At 40.1% G+C, this 15,213-nt stretch overlaps 1 protein-coding gene across 1 annotated transcript in view; it reads right to left on the reverse strand.

The window, feature by feature from the left end:
• Positions 1–15,213, reverse strand: part of adamts7 (a disintegrin-like and metallopeptidase (reprolysin type) with thrombospondin type 1 motif, 7) — an 89,340-nt gene that overhangs the window by 58,963 nt on the left and 15,164 nt on the right. The window contains exons 5-7 of the mRNA XM_026162719.1: positions 6,340–6,423; positions 5,557–5,681; positions 2,650–2,799 (exon numbers count right to left, since the gene is read on the reverse strand). Coding sequence (XP_026018504.1) covers positions 2,650–2,799; positions 5,557–5,681; positions 6,340–6,423 — 359 coding nt within the window. The remainder of the gene's footprint in view (positions 1–2,649; positions 2,800–5,556; positions 5,682–6,339; positions 6,424–15,213) is intronic.

The raw sequence follows: 15,213 nt of genomic DNA on the forward strand, positions 1-15,213 counted from the left end.
AATCTGACTTCATTAAATCATTAAAATCATAAATGAAGCTTGATCAAACAATTACATGTATGATCATGTGTATTTCAGTATTATAGTTGTTCTTCGTTTCAACAAAGCATAGCAGCATTAATTTTCTCAATTTTAGCCAGAGACCCTGTAAAAAAGAAAAGGCTTTCTGTTATACTCTAGTAGACATATTCCATCTACAGAATAGCTGTTTTCCAGGGTAATAATACAACTTTACAATACAACAGCTTTTTTTAGATGATTCGCAGCACCATGTTTATACAATATAGTAGCAGGAGACAGTGATGTAGGATTTTCATGGTAACTGGAAGAAATACAGTACACTTGCACCATGTGTATCCTTATCAGTAATATAAAAAAGACCCTCAATAAAGTGGCAAAAAACCAAACAATCAGACCAATCACATAATATAAAACACAGGCAATAACACAAATATATACAATATTTTCTTTTTACCCTTTTAAGCAGTCTAATTGTACCATTGTGGTTTTGAATAAAGAAAATAACTTTCATAGCCTTTCATGCTCTGAATTTAGTTTGTCGTCATAATAAGAACACCCTTGTGTTCACAATAGGCTCCCTTCAGCCTAAGACCTGTTCAATCCTTCAAGAAAATAACCTCGACATATATTCAAGGGTAAAACCAAACAAACCATATATATAAATTGTGAAAAATAGGGTCTGTTCAGCACATTTTCAAGGACAAAGTTCCTAAGCTGACTTAATAAAAGTAGTACAAGTACACACTTGTAGTATAGGTTGATCTGAGTACAGTAATTAAGACATAAATTAAGCTATCAACCACTCACTCTTTCAAGTCACAGGAGTCAAGTTGAATTAGCTTGAAGAGGGTGTGATTTATGATTGTATAGATGCAGTCAAGGTGACAATAAGACTATAATGAAAGACTCGACTCCTTCGCGTGTCTCTTGTTTGCTTTGCTCAACAGCAGTCCGTCCGATCTACCTCAGACCTGATGTGTGTGTGTTGACGTAGATCCGAAAACATGCAGGACTTTGTTGTTGTTGTGTTCATCCTTTATTCATCTCAAAGAATAATAAAATACATTTTTAAAATACATTTTACGTTATCTATAACCAAGCTGGTCCTCGGGTTCACTTTGGAGATTTTGCTATATCATTTACCTGCAATACACACACACACACACACACACACACACACACACACACACACACACACACACACACACACACTTTTTTGGTGTGTATGCTCATAGCAGTCGCCTTTTCAAAACAGCAAGGTTTTGTGTAGTTGTGTGTAGATGGAGTCCAAGCGACAATAAGAGCATAATGAGAGACTCAGCTCTTGCGTGTGTGTGTGTGTGTGTGCACCTGTTGTTTACTTTTCTGAACAACAGCTCATCCGATTCACCGCAGATTTGATGTGTGTATTGCTGTGGACCAAGGACAGGCAGCGTCGGGCATAAAGTTGTTTGGTTGTGCAGTCCTCCATATTTTTTATGTCAACAAAATCTACTATATAAGTTTATTCTTTATTCACAAATCTTGATTATAAATGTTGTTTGCATAAGCTGCTCTTTATTAAACTGGACTTATTGGCCTTACAAATTCACACGAGCACTGGCTCGTTCTTTCTTCTGGGCACATTAACGAGACTTTTCCCTCTTTTCTGCTTTACAACTAAATGTGGGCAGCCTGAATCAGCTGCGAATTTAATAACACGTTGTATTTATGCGGCGACAACTGACTTCAAGCACTCGCTCTTACTTTAAGCCAATAACAGCCAGTTCTGAGCAGACACACTTTGAATGAGTGTTGCACTAGCCGAATACAAATAGCAGTCTGTCCTTGAGGATTATGCGGCTGTAGCAGCAAGGTAACTTTTTTTTATTTTTTTTATTTTATGTTAATGTTTAAACAGTTTGGTTAATTGACCAATAAACAAACAGAGGGCAAAAATCAAATGAAATTAAAATAAGTTCAAATTGAGCAGAAAGCACTAATGTTCTCAGCAAACTGGTTGCTTTGGAATATCAATTATTTTGTCTTCCAAGGTTGTTTCATCCTGTTAAAATTAATACCTGACGAGGGCAACTTTGGTGAGTTTTATAGAGAGAGCAGAGTGGTCTAATTACATACATAATTAAACACTTAGATACACAATTTTCAAATTGTTTCAGAAAACAGGAAATGTGTTAACACCCTGACTTGAGATCACTTTAGAGTGTTGCTTTTATTTCATGTGTTAATCTATTATTTAGCGTCTTGTGTCGTACTGTTTTTCTTTATTGCTCGGTCTATTGTTATTAGACCAGCAGTTAAAAGAAGAAAGGGTGATATTTAAGAAGATCTTAGTAAAGTACAGTTGTAATGTGTAATGTTGTAATGAAAAAAATGTATTGATGTTTTTTTTACATATCCAGTGTTATAATGGATTTATTTTAGAATATGAAAAGTCGACTCCAGGATCAAGCTTCATGTTTTATAAAGAGGCTGATGAACAAGACACTAACAGAGCGTTTGTGCTGACGAACATGACTTTGGCTCGCTGGTGAAACTCTGGGCCTGAATGTTTGCACTGACTGACCTTCCAAAGACTAGAATGCCACAATGGTTGTGTTTGTATGTGTGCATGCACCAAAACCTTACTTGTGTCCTAGCTCGTGTGCTACAGTGAAAGCCAGTGGGAGGCCCGTGTCCTCGCTAATGCTGCAACTGCGATGCGGCTGACACATTCCTGCCACATGCGACAGACCCAGGGTTTCACAAGGTGTGTTGACGGATGCGCAGATGTCCTTTCTGTGGAAAGAAGACGACAGACTGTTGGTCACATATCAGAAGAAGGGGGTGAAGCAATGATTAAAAAATAATAATAATGATCTTTTTATGACTGGAAGCATTCATTCATTCGAGACGTGAATGAATGAATAAAACGCATAACTGGATTTTACATATGCATTACTTTCTACTCAGATCTTATATTTAAAAATATTTAACATATGCAGATAACAGCTCAAATTGCAAATCCAGCTTTTTAAAGCCAGAAGAGTGTTTTAACATTTTTGCTATCACGCTTCCTCCCCTTACAGTGACTTTGTGCTGTGTAGACACAGGTGGAGCATATGAGCTGCTGCTGCTCACACTACTACTTTACTTAGACAAGGTTCATTAGCTAAACAAGGTAGAAAAAGAGAGCAGATCATCTAGGGAACAAGAGGAGGACAGAGGAAATAGAAAAGATATCTGAGTGGTGGGATCATGAAAAGCACAAATGTTTGCCTTCCTTAAGAATGGCTTCTTGAGAGGCACCATTTCTGATGAGGCTTCAGTGAACAGTAGATGGATCAATGTGAAAAGCCAGGTGCATCTCTCGGGTCCTGTGCCAGGTATTTGATTCATTTTTCCCCTGTTTGTTCAGAACATGACTCTCAGATGCTGCTCTCCCGCTCTAGATAGTCTTTTTAGGGCTGGCAATTTAGGGCTGGGCCATATGACCCAAAATTCATATCTCGATATTTTTTAGCTGGATGGCGATATAAGATATATATCTCGATTTTTTTTTTAAAGCCATAAGTTAATAACAAAAAGAAAGTTCTTAGTCACACTGTGTCCCAGATGTCACACGGGCACTTTTATTTACATACAGCGTAGATGTATATGAAGAAATTACTCAAAAATAAATTATCAGCATTTATTAAATAATCATGGTCCATAAATAAAAGAAAATGTTGTTTTTGTGCATAACAAAAAGCTCACAATTGTGCAGTCAAAATGTAAACTAATAGACGCTGAGCGTAATAACAAAGAGACAGATTTCACAGCTGCACCACGTCTCTGAACAAGTGCCATTTGTGGTCCTTATACACACACAGTACGTATCACTCCGCGAGGCTCCTCCCCGGTAGCCGTAATCCTCCGACATCAAGCCGTGCAGCTCCGTAGCTTAGCAAAGTCATATTAAAACATTTTTTGACAGATTGCTGAGCGCTGTGTACCACATAAAATCGGTTCGCGGTCAGTAAGCACAACCAGAATTCATACATAAGGCGCACTGTCGAGTTTTGAGAAAATGAAAGGATTTTAGGCCGTGCAGCTCCTCCGGGCTGCATGTCGTTAGCGCGGTTAGCTCGTTAGCGCGGTTAGCTCGCTAACACGTTGACGCCGTCCAGCCCCACGCACGGGGCCATCCGCGGTAACTCGCTAACGGAGATTTTCCGCTTTCATCTTGTCATTGCCTGCAGGTGAAGCTATGGGGGAGGCGGAGTTGTGTTCAGTGAAGGAGAGGCGAAGCAGAGTAACGTTGCGTAGAGACAAAAGTGGACGAAAGAGAGGCAAACCTGCGGCTCCACAAGTATAATTATAACGTAACATAGACTATATCGATATAAACGATATTGCCACATCTTATATCTCGTATGAAAATATATCGATATTTTTAAAAAAAACTCGATATATCGCCCAGCCCTACCTGGCATGTCTTCTTTAATCTTCCACTTTTGTCCAGTTTCCTACATTTTTTAAGGACACACTGCACATTATACAGAAATATGCCAAGTTTTTGGGTAACAGCTCTTCAGGAATCACCTTGATGTCGCAAAGATACTGTTTTATGTCTGTCAAACAGTGTTTTTTTCTTTTGGCATATTTCATAGATTTCGAGTAAAGAAATTGGAACAAACAATTTGTTTTTTGGCAGGTTGTTATTAAATTAGTGCCTAAAGATACAATTTAAAATTGGCTCTTTGCTAAGTTGTGTGAACACAACACTGGTTCATCCCTTGAGTTAAGTGCGTCACAGGTCATTATCAAGCGGCTTAACTAACAAAAAGCATTGCTCTGGAATTGGTTAGGTACTGCTTCAAGGCAAACTACCAAAAAATGTGTGGGCACAGTACTTTTGTATCAGTGTCTTTTCCAAAAAGTCAAACTATTACTTCTGAACTGTGACAGTAGAGAAAGGTCGTGCAAACAAAATCTCAGTCATATCACAGACGTTTCAATCTTGGTTGAATGTTATTAACATTGAATTCTAAAGGGAACTAAATAATTTTAGTTTTAATAACAAAATCAGGCATTAGTTGGCCTTTTGTCATTGTCTTGAGAAAAAAAACATGATCTGATTTCAAGCTGCACAGCCCATAAACTGCAGGGCTGAGTAAAAGCATGTAAAAGCTGAGGCTGGGTCTTCTTGTTCCATTACGCCTTGCAATATCACAAATTGATGCCCTGTTGAATAATGCAGAAATGACTGTGGTACTCTTTGGTTCATTTTTGATATTCACCTTGCATTAGCTGTAAGGGTCGCCATAGACACTCGCTTTGCAAAACTGCAAGTATATAAATTTAGCAATATCCTAATCAGTGAGCCATAGGTTTAGTCACCATTGTGTGATCTCACATTGCCACAGGGCTTAACAGACTAATTTAAACAGGAAACTTTATGATTGCCACTTGCACATCAATATTAACATTACACGCATAGCTGGGCTTTGGGCTCAAACAGTAAAAAGATAAATGTACTACGAAGGAAAGCAGTGATTCGGGTGTATATAGTACCTGGTGAGCAGAACAGCGACATCGTGGTGGAGCGGGTGCTCGTCCCCTTTCATGTTGAGTTTCTTTTGCCACTTACAGAAGCTGTTTAAGCTGTTGTCAGCGTGGTGTGTAATCTTCAAGTCATCCTATCAGCGACATGTCACAATCAGATGAAGAGAAGAAAACATAACAGCAGACAAATCAATCATTAGCAGCTAATGCACTCTAAGTACACAAAATTGCCCAGAATAAGTGCACAGCACAGAGATAAATATGGCTATAAACTGAAATGGAAAACCAAATTGCACCATGACTTTCACATTCGATGAACATAAGGTGATAGCGTCCTTGTCAGTGTTGTATATCTCGGCTATTACTAAGAGTGAGTTTTGTAATTCTAACAGCTGTCAGCAAAACATTTCTGTACATTTTACTGCTTACAATCGGTTTGTACATACAGTACAGCAATCAGAATGACTAAGAAAACCCATTTTCATTTATTTATTGCATAGTTACAAATTGCAAGTATTGACTGCACCCAAGAACCTAAAAGCAAGTAATGTTTAGTAGTTTTCAGTCATTCTGAATGGGATTTCATTCATTAAATGGAAAGAAACCCAGAGAGTAGGTAAAACAGGTCATTCTGACCCACACTTGAAAAAAATAAGAAAACAAAACTGGTAAAACTAACTTTCAGGACACCAAACTATTGAAGAATTTCTGTGGTCAGGAATTTTGGATTTGACTCTTTATATGGAAACTAATAAAACCACCCTTCATTAAAATACAGAAATCTGTTTTTACCTCGTCCTTCTCCAGCAGGATGAGTCGAACAACCACGATGTTGATTGCATTCCCAATACTGGCGTCTCTGTAGAGACCTGCAACCTGGAAGAAAACTTCTTTTAACACTATATTAAAATCAGGGCAGTGGCTAGAAAAATAAACTTGACTGCTGGATTTTCATTTATTAAACACATTTATGCTCAAACTGTACACCCTAGCTAAAGTATCAGCCTAGACCTTTTCAGTTAATAATTTGCAGTTTTCAATCCTTCATTTTCAACATGAATTATCATTTGCATTTTACAAATATTTATTTTTTTTAGAAACCTTTTTCCCCAGCCTTTCATTGTTTTTCTATGCGTGAGTCATGATCTGAATTTTCAAAGAGAGTCTGTGAGCGGGGACCTGTACAGCTTTTTAATACTTTTAACCTCTTAACATCAAAGCTTTCAAATCTATTTATTACAGCTAGTCTCTTTAACTATCAAAAGCCTAAGTACCCTGGTATTTAAAAAGAAATAATTATAGCCTGTAATTATGCACATTTAAAGCAAAACACGTCAGTAGTGGTATGCACACAAACAGCAACACAACATCTGACGTAATTTTTCACCTTTGGGTTTCTGGTTTGCACTCAGGGAATATGGAGGATGTAAAAAAGTATTACCCTAAACTCTTCTAGTTTTTTTCAAATATGGTTCCCTTGAGCACTTTGTCACAAGGTTATTTATGTCTAAAGTGCCAAAATTTAAAGAGTTAGTCAGTAGCTTTAACAGTGGCACAGTCACCATGCAGCAAAAAGGCTCTGGGTTGGGGTAAATAAAGTGCTTTTAGTGCAAAAATAAAGAGCTGGATGAATGCATTAGTCAGTGTTCTTATGGCCAAAAGATCTCTGAGTGCAAGTAGAAAAGCTGTATATAAATGGTAGCCTGTTTTCTATTCCCACAAGGAAATCCTTTACAAAGGGCAGAAAGCAGCATGAGGTTAATTACTACAGAACAGGGAAGGATCAATTGATTCGTGAAATCTGAAGTGAGAAGCGTGAAAGGAAATCACCTCAGATCTTTGTTGGTCAGTTGATTTGAGAAACCAGAAATGAGAAGCATGAAAGAAAAACCTGAGAGGTGGAAGGAACTCGCTGGGATATAAAACTCTAAGCATCATTATCAACAGAGACTGATAGAGCAGCAGGTTTCAATGCATTTTTTGGGGAAGAGCATGAAAAGCTGCTTACAACAGGTTGGGATCGTGGCTCAAGAGTTGGGAGTTCGCCTTGTAATCGGAAGGTTGCCGGTTCGAGCCCCGGTTTGGACAGTCTCGGTCGTTGGGCAAGACACTTCACCCGTTGCCTACTGGTGGTGGTCAGAGGGCCTGGTGGCGCCAGTGTCCGGCAGCCTCGCTTCTGTCAGTGTGCCCCAGGGTGGCTGTGGCTATAATGTAGCTCGCCATCACCAGTGTGTGAATGGGTGGATGAATGGATATGTAAAGCGCTTTGGGGTCCTTAGGGACTAGTAAAGCCCTATATAAATACAGGCCATTTACCATTATTGCTTTAGCATTAAAAAGAAAGTGTGCTTCAGACAGTATGCTTTTCGGGACGTAATACAAGTCTGGAACTGGGGTGTCTGAATTTGACCATTTGTTTCCTAACTTAGCACCAGGTTAGTTTTGCAGAGGTGAAGCAGGAATTCAACTCTTCCCTCTATATTGCCTTATTTTCTTCCTCACATACAGCACCATGAATGCCTCTGAGAGGAGACCATTGAAACACACACTCGTGGTTTGTACAAAAATCACATTCTGCCCCGTTTACAAAAAGGTCAACCTTTCTCCTGCCTTTGACTACCTCTCTTCTGAACAGCTATAAACAAGCATTCTGTAACTATGATTGTTTATTGGATGCGGTTCGTTCCACTGCTACACTGATCCAGGCTGCGAAAGTCATTGTAATTCAGATGGAAGTTCATTTTAAAGGACGGTTTTCTAGCAGTTTTACAGATAGACCTCGAAATACAGTGGGGCAAAAAAGTATTTAGTCAGCCACCGATTGTGCAAGTTCCCCCACCTAAAATGATGACAGAGGTCAGTAATTTGCACCAGAGGTACACTTCAACTGTGAGAGACAGAATGTGAAAAAAAAAATCCATGAATCCACATGGTAGGATTTGTAAAGAATTTATTCGTAAATCAGGGTGGAAAATAAGTATTTGGTCAATAACAAAAATACAACTCAATACTTTGTAACATAACCTTTGTTGGCAATAACAGAGGTCAAACGTTTACTATAGGTCTTTACCAGGTTTGCACACACAGTAGCTGGTATTTTGGCCCATTCCTCCATGCAGATCTTCTCGAGAGCAGTGATGTTTTGGGGCTGTCGCCGAGCAACACGGACTTTCAACTCCCACCACAGATTTTCTATGGGGTTGAGGTCTGGAGACTGGCTAGGCCACTCCAGGACTTTCAAATGCTTCTTACGGAGCCACTCCTTTGTTGCCCGGGCGGTGTGTTTTGGATCATTGTCATGTTGGAAGACCCAGCCTCGTGTCATCTTCAAAGTTCTCACTGATGGAAGGAGGTTTTGGCTCAAAATCTCACGATACATGGCCCCATTCATTCTGTCCTTAACACGGATCAGTCGTCCTGTCCCCTTGGCAGAAAAACAGCCCCATAGCATGATGTTTCCACCCCCATGCTTCACAGTAGGTATGGTGTTCTTGGGATGCAACTCAGTATTCTTCTTCCTCCAAACACGACGAGTTGAGTTTATACCAAAAAGTTCTACTTTGGTTTCATCTGACCACATGACATTCTCCCAATCCTCTGCTGTATCATCCATGTGCTCTCTGGCAAACTTCAGACGGGCCTGGACATGCACTGGCTTCAGCAGCGGAACACGTCTGGCACTGCGGGATTTGATTCCCTGCCGTTGTAGTGTGTTACTGATGGTGACCTTTGTTACTTTGGTCCCAGCTCTCTGCAGGTCATTCACCAGGTCCCCCCGTGTGGTTCTGGGATCTTTGCTCACCGTTCTCATGATCATTTTGACCCCACGGGATGAGATCTTGCGTGGAGCCCCAGATCGAGGGAGATTATCAGTGGTCTTGTATGTCTTCCATTTTCTGATGATTGCTCCCACAGTTGATTTTTTCACACCAAGCTGCTTGCCTATTGTAGATTCACTCTTCCCAGTCTGGTGCAGGTCTACAATACTTTTCCTGGTGTCCTTCGAAAGCTCTTTGGTCTTGGCCATGGCGGAGTTTGGAGTCTGACTGTTTGAGGCTGTGGACAGGTGTCTTTTATACAGATGATGAGTTCAAACAGGTGCCATTCATACAGGTAACGAGTGGGGGACAGAAAAGCTTCTTACAGAAGACGTTACAGGTCTGTGAGAGCCAGAGATTTTCCTTGTTTGAGGTGACCAAATACTTATTTTCCACCCTGATTTACGAATAAATTCTTTACAAATCCTACCATGTGGATTCATGGATTTTTTTTTCACATTCTGTCTCTCACAGTTGAAGTGTACCTCTGGTGCAAATTACTGACCTCTGTCATCATTTTAGGTGGGGGAACTTGCACAATCGGTGGCTGACTAAATACTTTTTTGCCCCACTGTATGCTGTTGATTATGGGAAGCATTTACGTTTGAGCAAACATAGTTAAAAGGGGGAAAAAAAATAAATTGAAACCTCATTTTATAATGTACTTTATTTTATACTTTCACCCCAGTTTAAATCCATTGGCGTGTTTTTTCGTACATGAATTGTGTATTCATGGTTCATACTATGTTGAAGAAAGGGCATACGTCACTGGACATATCCCTTCATTTTCTTGCTGCTGGACAAAATCCCTACAAACTAAACCTTCTGTACAAATCATAAAACTGAGGCACTTCAGACAGAACAACTCCGGCACCGATAAAAGACTTCATTCATCAAAAATTATTTTTATAACCTCACTGTTGTGTCATTCAAAGATGTTTTCAGAGCATATAACAAACAACAGCAGCATTTTTGTTAAACAACCTTATCATCATTTCATATCATCTTTATCCACTTTTTCATACTCTGTGACTTGTGAGTACAAACAAAGCTGTGGCTTTTTAAAGCTCATGTATTTTTCTCCACAACAATGTGCTGTTGTTGTAACACGTTTCCCCTCGGCCCACAGAGTGCTGTGCTAATGTTTCGCTCGACTGTTAGCTCAAAGTGATACGAGGGTGTCATCCTTGTGAATACACAATGATTTTCCATTCGATTGGCTGCGCTGTGGGTTATGAATTTTTTCATAAATCCTTACTCTGTGTGCACAGAAAACAGCAGAAGACAGAAAACATGAGCCTCTTGCATGGTTGACGATTTCAAGACATCGCTGGTGAGGAGACAATAGAGCAACTGGCGGATGAGGAAGATGATGACATTGTTTGAACGGTTTGTTTCCCTTGAAGCTCTGCAAGCTTGTTTGGGCGTTTAAAGTTCAAAGCTATGTAAGCTGCTATGTAACACTGTAAAGAAATTTAAAAAAGAACCGCAGGAGGATGTGGAGAATAATAGCTGCTTCCTCCTTGTATTGCTGTGTGCTAGGTCAGTATATCTGTGTCCTTTTCTGTCAGTGAATTGCATTTCCTGATATTATGTCCTCTGATAGAACTTTCAGGTGCTGCGGTCTGAGTCAACATGGCACTAATTTGGAAAACTCCCTCATGCGCTACTCAGTAATAGTGAAGTCACTTTACTAGATCCATGAATACGATATAGTAATAACATTGATTGCAGAGTTGTGGCGTGACATGGTTGGAAAAAAGGAGAGAAAGAAAAAGTCTTTTTTATCATGATGCTTTAAAGAAAATCTGAAAATTTTCAATCAAAATGCACCAGATATTCATCCTTCAACTCTACATTAAAATAAATTCTAAAACTATTCCTCTGTGTGCTAGTATTAGTTTAAATCTATCAAAACATTTGTCCAATAGTGCCTCCACAGTGTAGTTCTCCACATTCCCTGGAGACACAAATCCCCTTCCGGGTGAGATAAAATGGCCTAGTTGCGTCCTCCCTACTTACATTAATAACTGTTCATTTTTATAGATAGTTCCCCTTTTTCAGAGGTACAAAATGAATTGGTCGATTTATTGACAAGCAGTATTTGGTAGGACTGGGCGATATATATCGAGTTTTTAAATATATTAATATATTTTTTTGCGAGGTATGAGATGTGACAATATCGTTTATATTGATTCAGTATATGTTACATTATAATTATACTTGCGGAGCCGCAAGTTTGCCTCTGTTTTGTCCACTTTTGTCTCTACGCAACGTTACTCTGCCTCACTTTTCTCCTTCACTGAACACAACTCTCCCTCCCCCATCGCTTGCAGGCAACGATAAGATGGACACGGCAGCGGGCGCGTCACTGCAACTCCCCCTGGCTTCTGCTCCGCGGCTGCTGAGTGACCCCTCATCTGGGACTCTCCTCAGCTCTTTCTGGGGTAGTGGCACAGCTGCCCCTCTGTTGGTCTGGATGTCTGGAGTTTTGATCTCCTCCATACCTGCTTCATGCCCTGGAGGACGGAGCTGTGGCCCCCCCACACCCTCTAGCAGATCATTACATGAAGGAACCTTTTAAAAATCAAGCACGTCCATGCTCACAGGTGTACACACGGGTGCTCACACACACAAACTACACCCTTTTTGGCTCCTACCTCAAAGCACACTGTACGCTGTCGATCTTACGTGCTGCACAATAATGTTTAATATTTAGTACTTACTGTTATATTCCCATATATCATCGTGATGTTGTTTATTATGTTGCTCTTTTTTTCCTCTTCTGCTTGTTTTCTCTTTTTTCTTTCTCAACAGGTGATCCAGGTGATTGATATATGGATTTTTTGTCTGCTTATTTTGTTGGTTTTTGTTTTTTGCCCTTTATCCCCGTCCCTCTTCCCCGCTGTTTTTCTTTCCCTCTTTCTTTTCCCCAGTCAAGTCTGTCCCATGTTTAGCAAGTGAAAATAAAATAAAATAAACAATAAAAGGTGAATCAAATAGACCATTAACCCTTGTGTGATGTTCTGCTACAACTCTGAATTATGCCACATTCAGAAGTTTGCAGACGACACAGCCATCATGGGGTGTATCTGGGATGATCAGGAAGAGGAGTACAGAAGTCTGGTGAGGAACTTTGTCGCATGGAGTCACACAAACCACCTGCAACTCAACACCTCAAAGACTAAGGAACTGGTTGTGGACTTCGGGAGGTCTAGAGCAGGTCCACTGCCGGTTCAGATAGAGGGGGAGGAGGTGGAGGTGGTCAACAAGTACAAGTACCTCGGGCTGTGGGTGGACAATAAACTGGACTGGTCATGCAACACAGAGCACCTGTATAAAAAAGCCCAAAGCCGACTGTACTTCCTCAGGAGGCTGAGGTCTTTTAACATCTGCAGGAAGCTCCTGAGGATGTTTTACCAGTCAGTGGTTGCTGGAGTACTTTTCTATGCTGTGGTGTGCTGGGGGAGCAGCACAGCAAAGAAGGACTCATCCAGGCTGGAGAAACTGATCAGGAGGGCTAGCTCTGTGGTCGGCATGAAGCTGGACACTCTGGTGACAGTGGCAGAGAAAAGGACATTAAAGAAACTGCTGGACATTATGGACAATGCTGGGCATCCTCTGCACACGGCCATTAACAACCAGAAGAGTCTGTTCAGTGACAGGTTGCTTCTCCCAAAGACAAGAACTAACAGACTTAAAAACTCCTTTGTCCCACACGCCATCAAACTGTTTAACTCCTCTCTGGAGGGGAGAGGGAGGGGAGACAGGAGGACAAAGGAGGGGGGAACAACTAAGCTGTAGTGCCTCTTCACCTCACTGTACAATACCTTTTGTGCAATACTTTTGTAAATAGTCAACGGTGCAATAGACTCAATACTTGAAATGTGCAATTCACTTGTATTTTTATTTTTATTCCTATTTATTCTATTTATCCCCTTTGTATATTTTATTTATATTGTCTCTGTATTTATATATATGTGTGTGTGTATAACTCTGTAACTTCTGTCGGTGCTGTGCTTTTTTGGAAATCGAATTTCCCAGAGGAACCCACCCGAGGGATTAATAAAGTTCTATCTTATCTTATCTTATCTTATCTTATGTTCGTATTTTTGTTACTCAGCCAGTGTTCATGGGTCTGGTGGACCCGCTAGAGTTTTGGCTTTCCAAATTAACACTATCAAACAATTTTATGTTAAATTACTCAACAGATGTTTACTTCATCCCAATTACAAGACATATGAACAGCAAACATGGTTAATTTTTTCCCTTTACCTTTGTTAGATCACATTTATGAATTAATGTGCTTCTCGTTTTTCTTTTATATAAAATGTTATAAATAAATCAGTTATAATCAAGTGGAGTGAGTGGAAAGACACAACACATTTACACGTGAAAAAATAATTAATTGTTTAATTTTTCTTTTGAAAAAAACTGAACACGGGTCTCACAGACCCGAACACCATACAAGGGTTAAGGCAAGGCTGGGATGGTCCATTTGGTAAAGTAAATCCGTTGGGCATCTTTCTTTGCCTTTAGACAATAATTCTGATGGCAAAAGAGCCAAACGGGACAGGCAAAAAAAAAACAAAAAACAAAAAACAAAAAAAACTATCAAAGAGGATCTGGTCGGTAAAAAGAAAACATTTGGAGATTACTATTTTAGTGCTGGTAGCGTTAATCTAATTAAAATGACGTTAACGCCATAACGACGTTAACGCCATAACTACATTAACGCGGCAAATCTCTGTTAACGAGTTACCGCAGATCGCCCCGTTCGTGGGGCTGGACGGCTTCAACGCGTTAATGAGCTAACCACGCTAACGCGTTAGCGCCATGCAGCTTCACTTACGGGGGCTGCACGACCTAAAATCCTTTCAGTTTCTCAAAAATCAAAAGCGCGCCTTTTGTATGAATTGTGGTTGTGCTTACTCACCACGAACCGATTTTATGTGGTACACGGCGCTCAACAATCTGTCAAAAAAAATTTTAGTACGAGTTTTGTAAGCTACAAAGCTGCACCGCTTGATGGATTGTCGGAGCATTACAGCTACGGTAGTCAGAAGCCTTGCTGAGTGATACGTACTGTGCTTCAACGTAATATTACTGTACTGTGTAATATTATAAGGACCACAAATGGCACCTGTTAAGAGACGTGGTTACGAAGCGGATTTCAAACTTAAGGCTGTCAGTCACGCAGTAGAACTTGGGAACAGAGCAGCTGCGAAATCTGTCTTTGTTATTATGCTCAGCGTCTTTTTAGTTTACATTTTGACTGCACGATTCAGCCAAAGAATATCGAGATATGAATTTTGGGTGATATCGCCCAGTCCTAGTATTTGGTAACTTATCACTGGAACTCTCCATAGAAGGTCCAAAAAGATGTAAACACAAGTGAAGAAGACTGAGAAACCAAAATAAATGTATTAGAGTGAGAAATCTTTTGTACCACATCGTTGATTTGGCCTTAAAAAGGAGTGAATGTGTCAACCAGCTCAGCAACACCAAAAGACCTGAAAGACCACGTGATCGAACACTTCAGTCTCTGATTAAGAAAATCCCTTCACAACGTCTAGCCAAGGCAGGAACACTCTCAAAGAGAAAGGCGTATCATTAGGAAAGCCTACAATCAATGGAACCAGTGAAACAGAGTCAATAGTGTTTATTGATGACGTGACTGCTGAAGGAAGAAGCAGGATGAATTATTTAGAGGCAAGAGTTTCTTTTTTTAGATTCAGCCAAATATGATGAGGTGTTGCTTTACAGTGGAAATGGATAATGACATAGAAGTAAACTGCCAAAGATGCCCAAGTGTCAGGGACTGTCTGTGACCCAGATTTTGAGTTTA

Source organism: Astatotilapia calliptera, chromosome 1 (genome assembly GCF_900246225.1).
Source record: "Astatotilapia calliptera chromosome 1, fAstCal1.2, whole genome shotgun sequence".
Taxonomy (NCBI): domain Eukaryota; kingdom Metazoa; phylum Chordata; class Actinopteri; order Cichliformes; family Cichlidae; genus Astatotilapia; species Astatotilapia calliptera.